This window comes from Oncorhynchus mykiss, chromosome 2 (assembly GCF_057628025.1).
Source record: "Oncorhynchus mykiss isolate SJ-2025 chromosome 2, ASM5762802v1, whole genome shotgun sequence".
Taxonomy (NCBI): Eukaryota; Metazoa; Chordata; class Actinopteri; order Salmoniformes; family Salmonidae; genus Oncorhynchus; species Oncorhynchus mykiss.
The window spans coordinates 85417179-85440064 of record NC_143023.1 but is presented as its reverse complement, the minus strand read 5'-3'; the positions used below and the strand labels follow the sequence as shown (position 1 = coordinate 85440064).

The 22886-nt window shown below is 44.2% G+C and overlaps 1 protein-coding gene across 4 annotated transcripts in view; it reads right to left on the bottom strand.

Moving 5' to 3' along the window:
• Window positions 1-22886, bottom strand: part of LOC110498104 (protein bicaudal D homolog 1-like) — an 81014-nt gene that overhangs the window by 25237 nt on the left and 32891 nt on the right. For all 4 annotated transcript variants that reach the window (XM_036957511.2, XM_036957505.2, XM_036957497.2 and 1 more), the window contains one exon: window positions 6405-6617. In XM_036957511.2, the coding sequence (XP_036813406.2) occupies window positions 6405-6617 (213 nt within the window). The remainder of the gene's footprint in view (window positions 1-6404; window positions 6618-22886) is intronic.

Sequence of the window (22886 nt, the reverse complement as noted above, 5' to 3'; positions counted from 1 at the left end):
CAGAAAGGCCATAAAGATCATCAAGGACAACAACCACCCAAGCCACTGCCTGTTCACCCCGCTATCATCCAGAAGGCGAGGTCAGTACAGGTGCATCAAAGCAGGGACCGAGAGACTGAAAAACAGCTTCTATCTCAAGGCCATCAGACTGTTAAACAGCCATCACTAACATTGAGTGGCTGCTGCCAACACACTGACTCAACTCCAGCCACTTTAATAATGGGAATTGATGGAAATTGATGTAAAATATATCACCAGCCACTTTAAACAATGCTACTTAATATAATGTTTACATACCCTACATTACTCATCTCATATGTATACTGTATGTATATACTGTACTCTATATCATCTACTGCATCTTTATGTAATACATGTATCACTAGCCACTTTAAACTATGCCACTGTCACGCCCTGATCTTCCAGATCCGCCAGTCAGCCAGGATCTTCCAGATCCGCCAGTCAGCCAGGATCCGCCAGTCAGCCAGGATCCGCCAGTCAGCCAGGATCTGCCGGAACAGCCAGTCAGCCAGGATCTGCCAGAACCACCAGCCAGCCAGGATCTGCCAGAGCCAACTACCTGCCTGAGCTTCCTCTCAGTACTGGGCTTCCTCTCAGTACTGGGCTACCCCTCAGTGCCGAGCTACCCCTCAGTGCCGAGCTACCCCTCAGTGCCGAGCTACCCCTCAGTGCCGAGCTACCCCTCAGTCCCGAGCTACCCCTCAGTCCCGAGCTACCCCTCAGTCCCGAGCTACCTCAGTCCCAAGCTGCCCCTCAGTCTGGTGGGGCCTTTGGTGAGGACTACTAGGCCAAGGTCGGCGGTGAGTGTCGTCTATCTAAGGACGCAAGGAAAATGGACTAAGACTTTGTTAGAGTGGGGTCCACGTCCCGAGCCGGAGCCGCCACCGTGGACAGACGCCCACCCGGACCCTCCCCTATGGGTTTAGGTGTGCGGCCGGGAGTCCGCACCTTGGGGGGGGGGGGGGGGGGGGGGGTTCTGTCACACCCTGGTCTTAGTATTTTGTGTTTTCTTTATTATTTTGGTCAGGCCAGGGTGTGACATGGGTTTATTTATGTGGTGTGTTTTGTCTTGGGGTTTTCGTAGGTATTGGGATTGTGGCTTAGTGGGGTGTTCTAGCATAGTCTATGGCTGTCTGGAGTGGTTCTCAATCAGAGGCAGGTGTTTATCATTGTCTCTGATTGGGAACCATATTTAGGCAGCCATATTCGTTGAGTGTTTCGTGGGTGATTGTTCCTGTCTCTGTGTTTGTTTGCACCAGATAAGGCTGTTTAGGTTTTCACGTTACGTTTGTTGTTTTTGTATTGTTCGTTTTTCATCGTCATAAAACATGTACAGTGTCTTGCGAAAGTATTCGGCCCCCTTGAACTTTGCGACCTTTTGCCACATTTCAGGCTTCAAACATAAAGATATAAAACTATTTTTTTGTGAAGAATCAACAACAAGTGGGACACAATCATGAAGTGGAACAACATTTATTGGATATTTCAAACTTTTTAAACAAATCAAAAACGGAAAAATTGGGCGTGCAAAATTATTCAGCCCCCTTAAGTTAATACTTTGTAGTGCCACCTTTTGCTGTGATTACAGCTGTAAGTCGCTTGGGGTATGTCTATAGGTTTTGCACATCGAGAGACTGAAATGTTTTCCCATTCCTCCTTGCAAAACAGCTCAAGCTCAGTGAGGTTGGATGGAGAGCATTTGTGAACAGCAGTTTTCAGTTCTTTCCACAGATTCTTGATTGGATTCAGGTCTGGACTTTGACTTGGCCATTCTAACACCTGGATATGTTTATTTTTGAACCATTCCATTGTAGATTTTGCTTTATGTTTTGGATCATTGTCTTGTTGGAAGATAAATCTCCGTCCCAGTCTCAGGTCTTTTGCAGACTCCATCAGGTTTTCTTCCAGAATGGTCCTGTATTTGGCTCCATCCATCTTCCCATCAATTTTAACCATCTTCCCTGTCCCTGCTGAAGAAAAGCAGGCCCAAACCATGATGCTGCCACCACCATGTTTGACAGTGGGGATGGTGTGTTCAGCTGTGTTGCTTTTACGCCAAACATAACGTTTTGCATTGTTGCCAAAAAGTTCAATTTTGGTTTCATCTGACCAGAGCACCTTCTTCCACATGTTTGGTGTGTCTCCCAGGTGGCTTGTGGCAAACTTTAAACGACAATTTTTATGGATATCTTTAAGAAATGGCTTTCTTCTTGCCACTCTTCCATAAAGGCCAAATTGGTGCAATATACGACTGATTGTTGTCCTATGGACAGAGTCTCCCACCTCAGCTGTAGATCTCTGCAGTTCATCCAGAGTGATCATGGGCCTCTTGGCTGCATCTCTGATCAGTCTTCTCCTTGAATGAGCTGAAAGTTTAGAGGGACAGCCAGGTCTTGGTAGATTTGCAGTGGTCTGATACTCCTTCCATTTCAATATTATCGCTTGCACAGTGCTCCTTGGGATGTTTAAAGCTTGGGAAATCTTTTGGTATCCAAATCCGGCTTCACAACAGTATCTCGGACCTGCCTGGTGTGTTCCTTGTTCTTCATGATGCTCTCTGCGCTTTTGACGGACCTCTGAGACTATCACAGTGCAGGTGCATTTATATGGAGACTTGATTACACACAGGTGGATTGTATTTATCATCATTAGTAATTTAGGTCAACATTGGATCATTCAGAGATCCTCACTGAACTTCTGGAGAGAGTTTGCTGCACTGAAAGTAAAGGGGCTGAATAATTTTGCACGGCCAATTTTTCAGTTTTTGATTTGTTAAAAAAGTTTGAAATATCCAATAAATGTCGTTCCACTTCATGATTGTGTCCCACTTGTTGTTGATTCTTCACACAAAAATACAGTTTTATATCTTTATGTTGGAAGCCTGAAATGTGGCAAAAGGTCGCAAAGTTCAAGGGGGCCGAATACTTTCGCAAGGCACTGTATCTAAATAACCACGCCGCATTTTGGTACGCCTCTCCTTCACCTAAAGAAAACCGTTACAGAATCACCCACCACAACAGGACCAATCGGCATGGTAACGGGCAGCAGCAGGAGCAGCGCGATAAAGACTTCTGGACTAGGGAAGAAATCCTCGACGGGTGAGGACCCTGGGCAAAACCAGGGGAGTGTCGCCGCCCCAAGGTGCAGCAGGAGAAGCGGCAGTAGGAGCAGCGCGAGGAGGAATGGACATGGGAGGACGAATTGGACGGAGAAGGACCCTGGGCACAGCCTGGAGAATATCGCCGCCCCAAAGAAGAACTGGAGGCGGCGAAAGCAGAGAGGCGCTGGTATGAGGAGGAAGCACGGCGACGCGGATGGAAGCCCGAGAGTCAGCCCCAAAAAATGTCTTGGGGGGGGGCTCACAGGGAGTATGGCTACGCCAGGTAGGAGACCTGCGCAATATTCCTGTGCTTACCGGGGGGCTGGAGAGACCAGGCAGGCACCGTGTTATGCTGTGGAGCGCACGGTGTCTCCAGTGCGGGTGCATAGCCCGGTGCGGTACATATCAGCTCCGCGTATCGGCCGGGCTAGAGTGAGCATCGAGCCAAGTGTCATGAAGCCGGCTCTACGCATCTGGTCTCCAGTGCGTCTCCTTGGGCCGGCTTACATGGCACCAGCCTTGCGCTCGGTGTCTCCGGTTCGCCTGCATAGCCCAGTGCGGGCTATTACACCTTGCCGCACTGGCAGGGCGCCTGGGAGCATGCAACCAGGTAGGGTTGGGCAGGCTCGATGCTCAAGAGCTCCAGTGTGCCTGCACGGTCCGGTCTATCCGGTACCACCTCCACGCATAGTACACAGAGTTGTACGAGATCTTCAGTTTCTTTGCAATTAAGGCATGGAATAGCCTTAATTTCTCAGAAACAGACTAGACTGACGAGTTTCAGAAGAGTTTCCGGACATTTTGAGCCTGTAATCAAATTCTGATGCTCCAGATTCTCAACAAGTCTAAAGAAGGCCAGTTTTATTGCTTCTTTAATCAGCACACAGTTTTCAGCTCTGCTAACATAATTGCAAAATGGTTTTCTAATGATCAATTAGCCTTTTAAAATGATAACCTTGGATTAGCTAACACAATGTGCCATTGGAACACAGGAGTGATGGTTGCTGATAACGGGCCTATGTACGCCTATGTAGATATTACATAAAAAATCAGTCGTTTCCAGCTACAATAGTTATTTACAACATTACAACAATGTCTACACTGTATTTCTGATAAATGTTATGTTATTTTAATGGACGAAAAACGTGCTTTTGTTTCAAAAACAAGACATTTCTAAGTGACCCCAAACTTTTGAACGGTAGTGTAGATATTTTACAAAAAGTTGATTCACAATAACTGAACTCACATTTTTGGAATGCTTGGAATGACAAGTGAAGCAGACATAAACAGTGGCTGTGCGACCCCAGCGGTTCCTGCCAACAGTGTGTGAAGCATCTAATCTAACTAGTGAATGAACTGCTGCCACCCCCGGGCTGGGAGGGCACAGTTTGTCCTGCACTGTGTGATGAGAGAGCAGCCTGGCTCACTCAGGGATGCACATGTGCCGAGCTCAGGGCATTTTTCTTATTCCCTAGCTTAGCACCGGATTTGCCCTCCACAATGGGGTCATGTCCACAGCGGCGTCTGACCCCGGCCTGAACCCCTCTGCCTCTGCTGACAAGCACATGTACGTGGCCCCCCCCCACACACAGGCATGCACCAAGCGCACAAACACTGGCGCGTACGCTTGCACACACACTCCACACAGATTCCACACAGTCACTCTCTGCATGACCCCTATCCGCCCTTTAGAGTGACCCTGTGACCGCTGCTGTACTTCACACAGAGTTTGACACAAAACAGCTGGTCCCTATCAGCAGGGTAGCAAGATGCACCTCATGTTAATCTACAAATAATATCTCAATGTGTGACATTACAGTAGGCTGTAGGCTAAATTGAGTACATAACCTCATTTTGTGGATTCACAGTAGCTTACACAGGAAAACATGTAAAAGGGTCAATGACGTGATGTGTAAATGTTGGTGTCCGAATTAAATATTTTCCAAAGTCAAGAACTAATGTTTACAAATTCTACATAATGTAACTTTGACTTTTCTCTTTTATACGAGTTATAAAAGAGTTATGGTTAAATGTGAAGAAAAAAAGTGTTATTTTTGGTGCCCTGAAGTTTTAAAAAATGGGATTAGGAGCAACCGTCCGAAGGCAAAGGTAATGTAGATAAATGTTAATAAAACATCTTAAATCATAATACAACGGTCAACAAATATTATTCTAGCATGATTTTGGAAGGTGTATACCACTATACTGCTATATGGGTAAGACAGTTTATGCAGAAAGGTTTTAAATACTTTAAATACTTTTGTCTGGAAAAGTGTCCTTAATAATTATCGTTTGGTGCAACCGACAAAAGTCACAATTTTGGATGAAATCACATGACGATACTGATCTGACAGGATGTGACATCCTGACAGGATGTGACATCATACAACTGCTACAAAACCATAAAAATGTTGAATTATCAGAAACTTTATATTTTATTTCAATACTTAAGATTGAAAGTCAAGTTTTCACATGGGTGCACAAGCAGTCGCCTGTAAAACATGTTTAAGTGAGAAAAGTCATACATACAACCAGTATTTTTAATGTAAAAAAAACAATGACATTATTTTATTGTCTAAAAAATGCAGAGAGAAGATCAGCCGATAAGAGACATTTCACATGGTTTATATTTCCCTAACATAAATTGCAGTAAAAAGTGATTTTTAAAAAATCATTATCATGTAACTTCTGACCTCATAGATGTTGAATATTTGAGACCAATTGTATATCATGTACAATTATAATTAATATGCTTTGTTTAACTGATTGAACAAACTTTTCTTTGTTGCCATTTTGGGCTTCTAACCTCACCTGCACACCATTTTTACCCGTTTTTAAAAAATCTGTACTGTTTTGTCTTTCACTTCTTTTCTTTGGTGTGAATAAATAAAACCTAAAAACCTAAAACCTAAACATTTGAGATCATGCATTTATTCATATTTTACTATTAATTTCTTTACATAACACTCAGTTTTTTTTTCATTCGTGGGTGCACCGAATGACTAAATTTAACAATATTTTATAACAATCACATTTTTAACAATAATGTATTGCAAAAAACCCTGAAAGTGCATATGTAACACTCATGGGAACAGAAAAAGTGTAATACAGCTTTAGCACGGTTTTTGGACCAAAAGTGAAAAAAAGAAAAAGAGGAATACGAATTATTCTGTAAAAAAAACAACACTTTTGAACCAAATACAATACTACAGCTCAAAATGTATTACAGCATGACACTAGTCAGAGGTGTGAGAGAGTGACATCAGTGGACAAAAGTCTCTACCTCTTTGTGCTCCTGAAGCACGGCGTTGAGCCTCTCGCTCTCGTTGGACGCGTTGGACGCCACGGAGCGGCTCAGCTTCAAATCCGTCTGCAGCTCCAGCAGCTGGCCCATGTAGAAGGCCTCCTTTGATGCTGACTCCTGCAGCAGCGACTCCTCGTTGATCTCGCCATCCTCCGCGACCTTACGCTGGTTGGAGTATGCCTGGCCAAACGCCTGGGGAGGCAGAGAGGGAATAGACCAGAATGAGATACAGTACTTTGTCTGTTTGGTTAGAAAGGAATGTATCTTCAAGAGGCAGGGGGTTAGCCAGGGTACAGCGTCCGTAGATAGAAAGCTATTTTTGGGGTTAAATGCCTTGCTCAAGTGCACAACGGTAGAGGTAGTAATAATCTGACACCATCATCCCTGAAGTAGCTAATAACAAAAAATCTAATACACTTTGGATATGGTTGTGGAGGAGACTATGTCCAGCGTGGTCACTAAGTGCCTTCTTATCACCCACAAAGCTCCAAGGTTGTCCCTCCCAACGCCTCAAGGGTATTGTGCAATGATATTTCAGCCCCTGTCTCTGATCGATAGACACTGTGTTCCCATTCTCCTGACACAGGTTTTCACACAGCGCTCCAAGCTGACTCCAAGCTGACAATGCAATTACCCCTGGATACCTGCCATGTTGGAAAGGTGGCTCCTATTCACACCTGTAAAAGCTACCTCTACAGCACCAAGGTTGTATTCATTAGGTACCAAACGAAAGGAAACACACTGAAACAGGATTACCTGGCCTTATGAAAAACACACTGAACAAAAATATATATACGATGTGTAAAGTGTTTATACCATGTTTCATGAGTTGAAATAAAAAATCCTTGATATTTTCCATATGCACAAAGATCTTATTTATCTCAAATTTTGTGTACGAATTTCTTTACATCCCTGTTAGTGAGCATTTCTCCTTTGCCAAAATAATCCATCCACCTGACAGGTGTGGCATATAAAGAAGTTGATTAAACAGCATGATCATTACACTGGTGCACCTTGTGCTGGGGACAATAAAAGGCCACTTTAAAATGTGCAGTTTTTGTCACACAACACAATGTCACAGATGTCTCAAGTTTTGATGGAGCGTGCAATTGGCATGCTGACTGCAGGAATGTCCACCAGAGCTGTTGCCAGAGAATGTTAATTTCTCTACCATAATCTGCCTCCAGATTTTAGATTTGGCAGTACGTCCAACCGGCCTCACAACTGCAGACCAGCCCCGGCTTCTTCACCTGCGGGATCGTCTGAGGGCGGGTGGGGGGAAGGGGGCTTGGTGCTTCTGAGGACGGGTGGGGGAGGAGGGCTTGGTGCTTCTGAGGAAGGGTGAGGAGTATTTCTGGCTGTAATAAAGCCCTTTTGTAGAAAAACTCAGTCTAACTGACCGGGCCTGGCTCCCCAGTGGGTGGGTCTGGCTGCCAAGTAAGTGAGCCTATGCCCTCCCAGGCCCAACATGGCTGCACCCCTGCCCAGTCATGTCCATAGATTGGGGTCTAACGAATGTATTTCAATTGACTGATTTCCTCATATGAACTGTAATTTAAATTGTTGCACGTTGCATTTATTTATTTTTCAGTATATTAAGGTTCTATGTAATGCCAGGTCAAGTGCAGAAGATTAGAGTATGCAATTAAATCAGATTGTACTTGGTTGTCTACTTATAAAAGTATTTAAAAAAGCCACACACACGCACACACACTCTTTCTTAGCTTCTGCAACACTCAATGGCTCACCAAATATCTCATACTGCCATATCAACCAAAAGGTCTTAGTCAGACCATGTCTGGGATGGGAGTTAGTACATGAAGAGACCTCATGCCAGAGAAGGGAATCAATTAAGTCAGGGGTGTCAAACTCATGCCATGGAGGGCCTCATTTCTGCTGTTTTTTTGTTGTTGTTTTTTTTCAATTGAGACCTAGACAACCAGGTGAGGGGAGTTACTTACTAATGAGTGACCGTAATTCATCAATCGAGTACAGCGGAGGAAGCCCCGAAGACCCTCAGCCCTCCGTGGAATGAGTTCCACACATGAATTAAGGGATTACCCTAAAACAAGACACCATCATTTATGGAGTACAATCAATGTGATTTTCAACGGCAACACTGGAACAATTAGGGTTAAGTTCCTTGCTCAAGGTCACATTGACAGATTTTTCAGCTTGTCGGCACAAAGATTCCAACTAGCAACCTTTCGGTTACTGGCCCAATGTTCTGACTGCTAGGCTACCTGCCGCCATCATATCCGTGTGTGTTTATGTTCAAATAAATGTCCCCCACACCAGTACCTAAAACATGTTCTACACCAGTACCTAAAACATGTTCATTTATTGACCAATAAACATTCACTTGGGTGTGGTCTGGCACATAAATGCAATCAGAAAATGTGGTCCACATGTTGCAAACACTGCCAAGACTCAACATATTCAAGAACATTCATATCGACCTCACGGTGGAGCTATAACAGGCATATGTTTATCTCTTGGTCTGTTTGACTCAGAGTGATGAAATTTGGCACACATGCTTAGGGATATGAGTCTAGCTAACCCACACGATATATACCATTCTTGCTATACCCGGGAAACTGATGAGGGTGAAAAACTCAGCAGCGTTGCAGTTCTTGACACAGACCGGTACGCCTACCCCGCTCAAAGGCACTTAAATCGTTTGTCTTACCCATTCACCCTCTGAAAGGCACGCATACACAATCCATGTCTAAATTGTCTCAAGGCTTAAAAATCCTTCTTTAACCTGTTTCCTCACCTTCATCTACACTGATTGAAGATGATTTATCAAGTGACATCAATAAGGGATCATAGCTTCACCTGGTCAGTCTATGTCATGGAAAGAGCAGGTGTTCATAATGTTTTGTACAATGAGTGTATATGATTTCAGCATCCGTATGCTGTACTGGGAGCGCTGGTCACGCCAAATAAGGCTGTTTATCTCCCAATACAGCCAGCATCTGCTAGAAGAAGAAAAAGGCAGTCTAGTCAGTTTGCAGAGGGACGTGAGGCTCAGAGCTCAGATTTGAATTTAACTGTCAAATTGTGCTGTGTCTTTTTTTATTAGGACTTTTTCATGAGAAATGTATATGTTAATTTTACAATATTTCTTTATTGTATAATACTGATATAACATAAAAGTCAATAATTTTGTCCAATAATCATTTTGCTATGTGAAAATGCTTCTGAAAATGCTTCTGGTGCATGTCTGAGAGACACATCTGTTCAACGTCTAGTTTTGATTTGGTTGAATTTTCAACTAATGTGAAATCAACAAAAATGTCACCATATCATTGGTTTTAGGTTAAAAGTTACATGAAAAAAGACCCTTACATTGATAACTTTTTGCAAATCCTATCAGTATTCCATGTTGATTCAACATAATCACATTACGTTTTTTTGTTGAAATGACATGGAAACAATGTTGATTCAACCACTTTTTGCCCAGTGGGAGAGGTCTGGACAGAGAGCTGTGTCCTCTCAGATGTAATATTCTCAGCACCACACTCCCTCAAAAACAAACCCAGCTGAATGATTCTCCCAGAGAGCTTGAGAAAGGTTCTCTCTGATTGGTGAATGAATAACTCAGGAACACTGTTCCCACCTTATCATCATCATGTCCACAACATTTGAGCAGAAGGATGACTCATTGATAAGATACGAACGAGCCTTTATTACTTGTGATCATACTACCTTCAATAGACTTCTTTCTCAATGCACCATTTTTCTACCACAGTTTAATAACAATTTATTAATTTATTAGTGTGGAATAAGCCGCATGCAGCATTTTGAGGTGTGTTTGTAGATAGGGGTAATTTGTCATTGTTAAATCCCTTCTGCTCCAGAGCAGATCTTAATACAGGAAGGAGATCAATACAGAATACAAGCAAGGGCTCCGCTGAAATGGAGAGCTTAATGTGAATGAAGTTAAAGCTCCCCAACAAAAAGTGGATGTACATACAATCTGATGATTTAGTTATTACGTTTTCAGGTTTGACCAGCTTTCATGGTTGGTGGGGTTTGGCTGTTAATTTGTGTGTGGAGGGGGATCGAGTCAGTACATGTATAGCATTACTTATCTGTGTGTGCATGTGTTTGTGTGTGTGTGTGTGTGTGTGTGTGAACGAGATAAGGAGATTTAGCAGCAGAAGATGTATACAATAACCATCCTTCCATTGACCGCTGGCCACCTCCTGCGTCACACACAGACACTGACAGCTGATCCCCATCCCATCTCCACTGAAACAACACAGCACACCAATGTTCCAACTGGACACCCACACACACACAGACAATAGAAAGAGAGCTCAACCAGTCATGACTACTGAATAACTGTAATGCAAAGCCTCGGTCACGGTCATCATGGTCAATCAACCACAAACTGCCCCATATGACACAGATTGTCACACCATTCAATTATTCAATGTTTACAGTCAGCGAGTGAGCAACCGGCCCATGGGACAGGAGAGGATTGGGTTAAAGCAGGTTAAAGCTACGTCACATCTAGAATGTGTTTTCAATATGTTGACATTGACTGCAGTGTAAGTCACCTTTGTCTATTCACACATGTACCAACAGCATGTGAACAAACGCAGCTGTGCACAGTGTTTCTCTTGCCTTCTATTTTTCTAGTGCTAATCACGTTTGCATAGGAACTACACATATAAACACACAAGAGAGTAATCAATCTTTAATTGCACACACAAACAGTCACTAAGGAGCTTCTGTCTGGCCACTACAAAAACATGCATTGATGTGAGGAGCGCTCTCTCTCGCTATCTTGTTTCAGATGTCCCTTGTGTGTCCTCTCCTCCCAGTGCAACACCACAGAGTGATTCTGTAAGTGATTAGGTGGGAGGCCCCGTAGTCCCTAGAACAAAAGATGTGATTAATTTGTCGCTCGACCAGAGTGAAAGAGCTGGCATTGTTGCTTTTAGATGAAAGCCTGTTAATATCCAGACAGGCAGGAGGGCCAGGCTCCACAGGCCCCTCGAGAGTCCAGCTGGGTCCCTGGAGCAGGAGCTTGGCTTGGGCCCCACTCTGAGGCCTCTCTCCCCCTGGCCCCACTCTGGAGGATGGAGGGAGAACAGACAGTGGAGGCTGCCTGTGATTCAGAGTCAGTGCTGCTCATCCATAGAGATAGGGGATCTTGGATGCATAGTGGGAGTGGCAGATGGTTTTCGAACAAAGGGAAGCTAGGCGACCTCAAAGCCTGTTCTCTCCATCTGCTTCCTGTTATTCTCTACAGAACACATCACACCTGTAACACAGCTCAAACACATGAGGAAAACGTGCTCTGGCTCCCTGTTGCATGAGGCATCCTCCTCTGATGCACGGCTTAAAATAACTCCACGTCTGTACTGTAACTGTATATGAAGATCAACAAAAATATAAGGTGCACTGCTATCACAGAATAACAAGATTGTCTTATGTCACATTAAACATGGTGGATGGGAGGATGTTTAAAGTTTTGTCATATCCTGGGGTGATATGTGATTAACAAGCGGGGTCCAGCCCAGTGTTTTATACTGATTATAGTTGTATACTACATTGTGGATTCCACCCTGAGGCATTCTGGTCCATCTGCGATAGAAGCCACACAAAGAAAGCCCTTTCTATGGATATTCATCCCTCAGGCATAGGATGAGGAGCAGACAGTTCTCTGGTCGACACGGGACGGTTGACTGGTATGTTGTGTAGTCTGGTGTGTTGTGGAGTGGTTTGCTACCCTGAAATCCTTCCCCCCTGCGACATACCCTGTTTGGGAGTTGTGGGACAGCTCTGTGCCATTTTTAGACCCAGGGAGCTCAGCAGGCAGGACACTGAACTACTTCGGTGTAACAGTGATTCATCTCCAACCTCACCTCCACGGTAGAGCCCTCTTGGACCTCACTTGTGATAGTATGCAACACAAATGATAAAAACCAAGACTTTTCAACAAACACCTGATTGCTTAAATGGAAAAGAAACTTGGAATCCAAGTTTCAATGTAAGAGAGGTGAATTTAAGATTAAGGTCAAAGGTAGGTTGGGTCATAGTGGATAGATCAGTGGACTATGTAGATTAGCTATGACTTATTTATTTCACTTAGTTTGGACTTTTTATAAATACAGTGCATTCGGGAAGTATTCAGACCGCTTGACTTTTTCCACATTTTGTTACATTACAGCATTATTCTAATGTGTCAAATTGTTTTTTTCTTCTCCCCAATCTACACACAACACCCCATAATGACTAAGAAAAAAAACAGGTTTGTAGATTTTTTTTGCAAAATCATAAAATCTAAAAATGTATTCAGACCCTTCACTTAGTACTTTGTTGAAGCACCTTTGGCAGTGATTACAGCCTCCAGTCTTCTTGGGTATGACGCTACAAGCTTGGCACACCTGTATTTGGAGAGTTTTTCCCCATTCTTCTCTGAAGATCCTCTCAAGCTCTGCCAGGTTGGATGGGGAGCGTCGCTGCACAGCCATTTTCAAATCATATCAAATTTGATTTGTCACATATGCCGAATCCAGCCTTACAGTGAAAATGCTTACTTACAAGCCCTTAACAATGCAGAGCAAGAAAAATAGGTAAGAAAAGTAACAATAAAATAACAACAATGAGGCTATATATAAGGGGGGGGGGGGGGGGGGGGGTGGTTAATGTAAATAGTGCTGGTGGCCATTTGATTAATTGTTTAGCAGTCTTATGTCTTGAGGTATCAGTTATGAAGGTAAGACCCAGATGCAGACAACGTTGAATTAATGGTTTAATATTCCAACAGGAGCAGGTCAAGGAAGGCAGGGGTCAGTAAACCAGAGTTGGGGCAATGGTACCGGATGGCAGGCAGGCTCAGGGGCAGGCAGAGTGGTCAGGCAGGTAGGCTCAGAGTCAGGACAGGCAAGGGTCTAAACCAGGAGGGCGAGAAAGAGAGAGACTGGCAAAAGCAGGAGCTGAAAAAAAATGCTGGTTGACTTGACAAACAAGATGAACTGTCGACAAACAAACAAAGAACACAGGTATAAATACACAGGGGATAATGGGGAAGATGGACGACTCCTGGAGGGGGGTGGAGACAATCACAAAGACAGGTGAAACAGATCAGGGTGTGACATGAGAAGAAGCTGTTAACTTCTTATGGTATAAGGGACGTTTGCGTCCCACTTGGCCAAAAACCAGGGTAAATGCAGTGCGGAAAATTCAAATAAATTGATATAAAAATTAAACTCATTAAATCACACATGTAAGACACTCAATTAAAGCTACACTTGTTTTGAATCCAGCCAACATGTCATATTTTAAAAAGGCTTTTCGGTGAAAGCATAAGAAGCTATTTTCTGATAGCACAACAGTAAACAAAGAGGGTAGCATATTTCAACCCTGCAGGCTCTACACAAAATTCAGAAATAAAATATAACACATGCCTTACCTTTGACGAGCTTCTTTTGTTGGCACTCCAATATGTCCCATAAACTTCACAATTGGTCCTTTTGTTCAATTAATTCCATCCATATATATATATATATATATATATATATATATATATCCAAAATGTCAATTTGGGGCATTTGATCCAGAAAAAAAACAGCTTCCAAAATGCGCAATGTCACAACAAAATATTTCAAAAGTTGCCTAAAAACTTTGCCAAAATATTTCAAACTACTTTTGTAATACAACTTTAGGTATTTTTAAACATTAATAAAATCGATCAAATTGAAGACGGGTCTGAGAGGAAACTAACGCTACTTTTCAAGTCTTGGCCATCTCTCAACTGTGTTACCCAGTTCCTAGTTGGCCCTACTTCATTGCACAAAGGAATAACCTCAACCAAATTCCAAAGACTGGTAACATCCAGTGGAAGCGGTAGGAACTGAAAACAAGTGAACAGACAGAGACCTCAAAAAAACAAATTCTGAACGGTTAGTCCTCGGGGTTTTGCCTGCTACATAAGTTCTGTCATACTCACAGACATGATTCAAACAGTTTTAGAAACTTCAGTGTAACGGTTGTCTTCGGGAGAAAGAGAGGAGGACCAAAGTGCAGCGTGGTAAGTGTTCATGATGATTTAATTCAAACTCAGAACACTAAACAATAACCACCAACGTGAATTTACAAAACCGAAACAGTACCGTGTGGCACGAACACTCACACAGAAACAAACCAAAATTGAAACCCAGGCTACCTAAGTATGATTCTCAATCAGAGACAACCAACGACACCTGCCTCTGATTGAGAACCATACTAGGCCGAACACAACTACCAACATAGAAAAACAAACATAGACTGCCCACCCCAACTCACGCCCTGACCATACTAAAACAAAGAATAAAATAACAGAACTATGGTCAGAACGTGAAATTCAGAGTGTTTTCTATCCAAATCTACTAATAATATGCATATCTTATATTCTTGGCATGAGTAGCAGGAAGTTGAAATTAGGCATGCTATTTATCCAAAAGTTAAAATGCTGCCCCCTATACCATAAGAAGTTAAGGAGTCTTTGATAATTTTGTGGGCCTTCCTCTGACATAGCCTAGTATATACAGTGGGGAGAACAAGTATGTGATAACCTGCAAAATCGGCAGTGTTTTCTACTTACAAGGCATGTAGAGGTCTGTCATTTTTATCATAGGTACACTTCAACTGTGAGAGACGGAATCTAAAATAAAAAAATCCAGATAATCACTTTGTATGATTTTTTAGTAATTAATTTGCATTTCATTGCATGCAATAAGTATTTGATCACCTAACAACCAGTAAGAATTCCGGCTCTCACAGACCTGTTTGTTTTTCTTTAAGAAGCCCTCCTGTTCTCCACTCATTACCTGTATTAACTGCACGTGTTTGAACTCGTTACCTGTATAAAAGACACCTGTCCACACACTCAATCAAACAGACTCCAACCTCTCCACAATGGCCAAGACCAGACAGCTGTGTAAGGACATCAGGGATAAAATTGTAGACCTTCACAAGGCTGGGATGGGCTACAACGACAATAGGCAAGCTGGCTTGAGCAGGGGGACCCACACTGTCAGGTTGTTGTCCTGGCATCACACTGTCAGGTTTCTGACCTCCTCCCTATAGGCTGTTTCTATGTCATCAGTGATCAGGCTGTTGTGTCATCAGCAAACTTAACGATGGTGTTGGAGTCTTGCTTGGCCAGGCAGTCGTGGGTGAACAGACAGTACAGGAGGGGACTAAGCACGCACCCTTGAGGGGCCCCCGTGTTGAGGATCAGCATAACCTTGCCTGTAATCCATGGCTTCTGGTTGGGATATGTACGTACGGTCACTGTAGGAACAACGTCGTCGATGCACTTATTGAGCCGATGACTGAGGTAGTATTCTCCTCAATGCCATTGGATGAATCCCGGAACATATTCCAGTCTGTGCTAGCAAAACAGTTCTGTAGCATAGCATCTGCATTATCTGACCACTCCATACTGAGCGAGTCGCTGGTACTTCCTGCTTTAGTTTTTGCTTGTACGCAGGAATCAGGAGGATAGAATTATGGTCAGATTTCCCAAATGGAGGGTGGGGGAGAGCTCTGTATGCATCTCTGTGTGTGGAGTAAAGGTGGTCTAGAGTTTTTTTCCCTCTGGTTGCACATGTGACATGCTGGTAAAAATTTGGTAAAACTGATTTAAGTGTGCCTGAATTAAAGTCCCCGGCCACTAGGAGTGCCGCTTCTGGGTGAGCATTTTCTTGTTTGCTTATGGCCTTATAGAGTTGGTTGAGTGCGACCTTAGTGCCAGCATCGGTCTGTGGTGGTAAATAGATGGCTATGAATAATATAGATGAGAAATCTCTTGGTAGATAATGTGGTCTACAGCGTATCATAAGGTACTCTACCTCAGGCGAGCAATACCTCGAGAATTCTTTAATATTAGACATCGCAAACCAGATGTTATTGACAAAAAGACACACAACCCCAGCCCTCGTCTTACCAGACATAGCTTCTCTGTTCTGCCGGTGCATTGAAAATGTTGTCGTTCAGCCACGACTCGGTGAAACATAAGATATTACAGTTCTTAATGTCCCGTTGGTAGGATAATCGTAATCGAAGGTCATCAATTTTATTTTCCAACGATTGCATGTTAGGAAGTAGAATTGATAGCAGTGGGAGTTTCCTCGCTCGCCTACGGATTGACAAAAGGCAGCCCGATCTGCATCCTCTTCGTTCATAAGAGACGGTAGTAGCAACATTATGTACAAAATAAGTTACAAACAACTAAAAAAAACGAACAAAATAGCGCAATTGGTTACGGGCATGTAAAACCTCAGCCATCCTCTTCGGCGTCATCTTAAAAAGCTCAGGAGAGCTTTGCGTGTGTGTGTCTGTCTGTGTATGAATGTGTGTCTGTCTGTGAATGTCTGAGTGTATGTGCACAGCAATGGAACATCTGAGCGATGTAATTAGATGTATAATGCTCCTTCAGTACTTGCACATTTCCCACTCATTAGTATTAATCATCCAACACAAAGTAGGGCAGCCTGCTGTATATCGTCTATTAGGTTTAAATAACAATATCTTTACATTGTGAAAATGTTTGTTCCCTTTGCTCTGCCAGGTTGCCAGACTGAAACAGTCAAAATCCCATAAATGAACAGGCATCATTCAGGCAGCATTAGTCAGAGGGCAGAATGGGATACATTAGGCTCCGGTCAGTCAAAAACAGGAAATATAAATATACATGACGTGGCTTATTTTCACTCTTTCTATTGGACCAAAATAAGTACAAACAAAAGTATTGGGGGGGGGCATAGTTCAGAATAACAGGAGCTTGTAGACGACAGCATTCTATGTCCCCTTGTAACACACAAGGGAAGAGCTCTCAGCACTCTGCCTCCCCACATGATGCTTGCCAACTCTAAAGCTGCTGCACTGATGTGTGTGTGTGTGTGTGTGTGTGTGTGTGTGTGTGTGTGTGTGTGAGTGTAAAATGGACCAAAATCTCCATCTAAATCAGTAAGTATGTTTATTACAAGGCTGAGAGCAGAGGCATGTTACTGCTGCACCTTTGTTTAAATTGCCAGGCCCACTGAAAGCTCTTACTGATTCAGGAATTCTGTGTGTGTGATATGTTTTATTTATTTTTTTATTTCACCTTTATTTAACCAGGTAAGCTAGTTGAGAACAAGTTCTCATTTACAACTGAGACCTGGCCAAGATAAAGCATAGAAGTGTGAACAGACAGCAACACAGATGGAGTAAACAATAAACAAGTCAATAACACAGTAGCAAAAAAAAATATGTTTTTAAGAAGAGTCTATATACTACATTTTGTGCAAAAGGCATGAGGAGGTAGGCAAATAATTACAATTTAGCAGATTAACACTGGAGTGATAAATGATCAGATGGTCATGTGCAGGTAGAGATACTGGTGTGCAAAAGAGCAGAAAAGTAAATAAATAAAAACAGTATGGGGATGAGGTAGGTAAATTGGGTGGGCTTTTTACCGATGGACTATGTACAGCTGCAGCGATCGGTTAGCTGCTCAGATAGCAGATGTTTAAAGTTGGTGAGGGAGATAAAAGTCTCCAACTTCAACGATTTTTGCAATTCGTTCCAGTCACAGGCAGCAGAGAACTGGAAGGAAAGGCGGCCAAATGAGGTGTTGGCTTTAGGGATGATCAGTGAGATACACCTGCTGGAGCGCGTGCTACGGGTGGGTGTTGCCATCGTGACCAGTGAACTGAGATAAGGCGTAGCTTTACCTAGTATGGACTTGTAGATGACCTGGAGCCAGTGGGTCTGGCGATGAATATGTAGCGAGGGCCAGCAGACTAGAGCATACAGGTCGCAGTGGTGGGTGGTATAAGGTGCTTTAGTAACAAAGCGGATGGCACTGTGAAAAACTGCATCCATTTTGCTGAGTAGAGTATTGGAAGCCATTTTGTAGATGACATCGCCGAGGTCGAGGATCGGTAGGATAGTCAGCTGTACTAGGGTAAGTTTGGCGGCGTGAGTGAAGGAGGCTTTGATGCGAAATAGAAAGCCGATTCTAGATTTGATTATGGATTGGAGATGTTTGATATGAGTCTGGAAGGATAGTTTACAGTCTAGCCAGACACCTAGGTACTTATAGATGTCCACATATTCTAGGTCGGAACCATCCAGGGTGGTCATGCTAAAGTTGTATGGCATTAAAGCTCGTTTGGACGTTAGATAGCACAGTGTCCAAGGAAGGGCCAGAAGTATACAGAATGGTGTCGTCTGCGTAGAGGTGGATCAGGGAATCGCCCGCAGCAAGAGCAACATCATTGATATATACAGAGAAAAGAGTCGGCCCGAGAATTGAACCTTGTGGCACCCCCATAGAGACTGCCAGAGGACCGGACAACATGCCCTCCGATTTGACACACTGAACTCTGTTTGCAAAGTAGTTGGAGAACCAGGCAAGGCAGTCATTAGAAAATCTGAGGCTACTGAGTCTGCCGATAAGAATATGGTGATTGACAGAGTCGAAAGCCTTGGCCAGGTCGATGAAGACAGCTGCACAGTACTGTCTTTTATGGATGGCGTTTATGATATCGTTTAGTACCTTCAGCGTGGCTGAGGTGCATCCGTGACTGGCTCGGAAACCAGATTGCACAGCGGAGAAGGTACGGTGGGATTCGAGATGGTCAGTGATCTGTTTGTTGACTTGGCTTTCGAATACCTTAGATAGGCAGGGCAGGATGGATATAGGTCTGTAACAGTTTGGGTCCAGGGTGTCTCCCCCCTTGAAGAGGGGGATGACCGTGGAAGCTTTCCAGTCCTTGGGGATCTCAGACGATATGAAAGAGAGGTTGAACAGGCTGGTAATAGGGGTTGCGACAATGGCGGAGGATAGTTTCAGAAATAGAGGGTCCAGATTGTCAAGCCCAGCTGATTTGTACAGGTCCAGGTTTTGCAGGTCTTTCAGAACATCTGCTATCTGGATTTGGGTAAAGGAGAAGCTGGGGAGGCTTGGGCGAGTAGCTGCGGGGGGTCGGGGGTGGAGCTGTTGGCCGAGGTTGGAGTAGCCAGGAGGAAGGCATGGCCAGCTGTTGAGAAATGCTTGTTGAAGTTTTTGATTATCATGGATTTACCGGTGGTGACCGTGTTACCAAGCCTCAGTGCAGTGGGCAGCTGGGAGGAGGTGCTCTTGTTCTCCATGGACTTTACAGTGTCCCAGAACTTTTTGGAGTTAGAGCTACAGGATGCACATTTCTGCTTGAAAAAGCTGGCCTTTGCTTTCCTGACTGACTGCGTGTATTGGTTCCTGACTTCCCTGAACAGTTGCATATCGCGGGGACTATTCGATGCTATTGCAGTCCCCCACAGAATATTTTTGTGCTGGTCGAGGGCAGTCAGGTCTGGAGTGAACCAGGGGCTAAATCTGTTCTTAGTTCTGCATTTTTTGAACGGAGCATGCTTATCTAAGATCGTGAGGAAGTTACTTTTAAAGAATGACCAGGCATCCTCAACTGACGGGATGAGATCAATATCCTTCCAGGATACCCGGGCCAGGTCGATTAGAAAGGCCTGCTCACAGAAGTGTTTTAGGGAGCGTATGACAGTGATAAGGCGGGTCGTTTGACTGTGGACCCATAGCGGATACAGGCAATGAGGCAGTGATCGCTGAGATCCTGATTGAAGACAGCGGAGGTGTATTTGGAGGGCCAGTTGGTCAGGATAACGTCTATGAGGGTGCCCTTGTTTACAGATTTAGGGTTGTACCTTGTGGGTTCCTTGATGATTTGTGTGAGATTGAGGGCATCTAGCTTAGATTGCAGGACTGCCGGGGTGTTAAGCATTTCCCAGTTTAGGTCACCTAACAGAACCAACTCTGAAGCTAGATGGGCTATCTCTGCAGTAGACTGCAACTCCTCCCCCTTTGGCAGTTCTATCTTGACGGAAAATGTTATAGTTGGGTATGGAAATCTCCAAATTTTTGGTGGCCTTCCTAAGCCAGGATTCAGACACAGCAAGGACATCAGGGATGGCTAACCTGAACAACAGTATACAAGGCATATTAACATTTGAGAGAGACATACAGCGAGGCATAAAGTAATCACAGGTGTTGATTGGGAGAGCAACAGCTAATCAGCTAACACAACAACAGCTGGTAAAATGGCGATGACTAGGCAGAGAGGGTCGGATTAACTACACACAGAGCCTGAGTTCGCGGCTGGGGCCGACAGATAAAAAATAAGTAAGCAGAATGGAGTACCGTGATTAATGGACAGTCCAGTAGGCATCAGCTATGTAGCCAAGTGATCATAGTGTCCAGGGGGCAGCAGTAGATGGAACAGGGGAGCCCCACTACGCTAGCGACACAGCGTTTAAAGTTAGTAGCGTCTGCTCCGACGGAGGCCGGATGAAGGCACAGCGGATGGAGTATTCGTCGGCAGACCAGTCGTGGTGGTGCGGCTGGGCGCCGTGTCGACAGAGAATCCAAGCCAGATGGCGAAAGAGGTATTGTGGAATTTAGTTTGCTAGCCGGGAGATGTGCCTGGCTCACGGCTAACTGGTGCTAGCTTCGTGGCAGTGGCGTTAGCCACTATATCCAGTCGGTAGCAGCGGTGATCCGGTGCCAACGTCCAGAGTTTACAGCAAGGATCCGGTGGAGTTTTGGGCTCTAGCCGTGTATGAGTGGGGTTCGGGTGAACAGCTGAGTAGGCCGGGAGGTGGGCCTAAGGGAATAGCTTCGGTACTAGGTGCCACGGTGAGTGAAAGCTAGCTGTGAGCAAGCTGTGAGCTAGCTAGCTAGCTGCAAGCTAGCTGTGAAGATCAGAAGTAGTGGTCCAGGGATTACGGCAGGAGTCCGGCGTTGTTGTGGAGAGACAGTCCGATATTGGTAAACAAGCGATATTGGTAGACAGGCGAGTATTGTCCAGGCTAAAAACAGGGCTGGTATCTGTGTAGAAGGTAAAAGCCACTAGCAGTGGCCAACAATGACTAAATAGCTTGTAGCTAATTAGCTTCTGGAGATTCTTGAATGTGTTCTAAAATTGAAAATAATAGCGATTCCGTATCACATTGGGTGAAGCAGGTTACCGGAAGGTATAATCGAATAAAAAATCGAGAAGAGATTGAAAATAAATTGAAATATATATACAAAAAATACTAAAGTACACGAGAGGACAAAACAAACACGTCTTCACTGCTACGCCATCTTGGAATAATAATATGAATGGTATCATAAGGATTGGGTGTGCACGTATGTATGTGCGTGTGTGTGTGCATATTTATACCACACATTTGCCGATTTGTGAGCCGGTATTATGATGACTAACTGTGTGTGTGTGGGTGGTACCAAAACCGTACCAGACACAACAACCAACAATAGTATCCTATCCAGTCTAGTGCTTTCCCTCCCATCTCTGGTTGTGTGTGGTCTGTCCACATGCTGTGTTCATTCTAAAGGTCAGCCAGGAGAAAGCCAATGTTTAGCTTGTCCTTTTGAAGCAATTACATCTGGCCCCCAGTCATCATTCCACCACTGATAAGAGGGACGCTTGGACCAGAGCCCAGAATGCCCATCACTTATTAAGGCTCATTCTGTATGTATCCTCTACTCTCCTCATCTCTCCCCTCCTCTCCTCATATCTCCTCTCTTCTCCTCATATCTCCTCCTCTCCTCATCTCTCCTCTCCTTCCATTTCCTCTCCTCATATCCCCTCCCCTTCCCTCTCCTTTTCTCATCTCTCCCCGCCTTCCCTCATCTCTCCTTATCTTTCCTCTCCTCATATCTCCTCCCCTTCCCTCATCTCTCCTTCCCTCTCCTCATCTCTCCTCTCCTTCCCTCTCCTCATCTCTCCTCTCCTTCTCTCTCCTCATCTCTCCTCTCCTTCCCTCTCCTCCCCTTCCCTCTTCTCTCCTCTCCTTCCCTCTCCTCATCTCTCCTCTCCTTCCCTCTCCTCATATCTCCTCCCCTTCCCTCTTCTCTCCTCATCTCTCCTCTCCTCATCTCTCCTCTCCTTCCCTGTCCTCATCTCTCCTCTACTTCCCTGTCCTCATCTCTCCTCTCCTTCCCTCTCCTCATCTCTCATCTCCTTCCCTCTCCAGCTGAGAACAGATGGTTTGCAAACTGGCCCTTAACAGCTCACTGCCCTGTTTGAGATTATTAAGTGGAGTGGCATTAACTCTTCCACACATCACATATGTGACAAACAAGTCAGCAGGTAGGATAAGCATTGCATCTCATCTAACCTTACGGTCTTACTGAGATAAAATCTATTATACAAGAAGTGGTTCAAAATGACAGCATAATCCAGATGGATAGGAGTGCTAGTGTCATAATAACTGTATTCATTTATTAAGAGAGAGAAATACAGACAAACAGAGGGAAGAGAAAAGAGATGGCTTTTACAGTATTTACTAACACATCATTTTATAACGGATTTTACCAGCTCTCTCAGCTGGGTAATATGCCCTAGAGGGGACGGTTGGGGACGGTTGGCTCAGCAGAGTGGTAACTGCGCCAAAAGG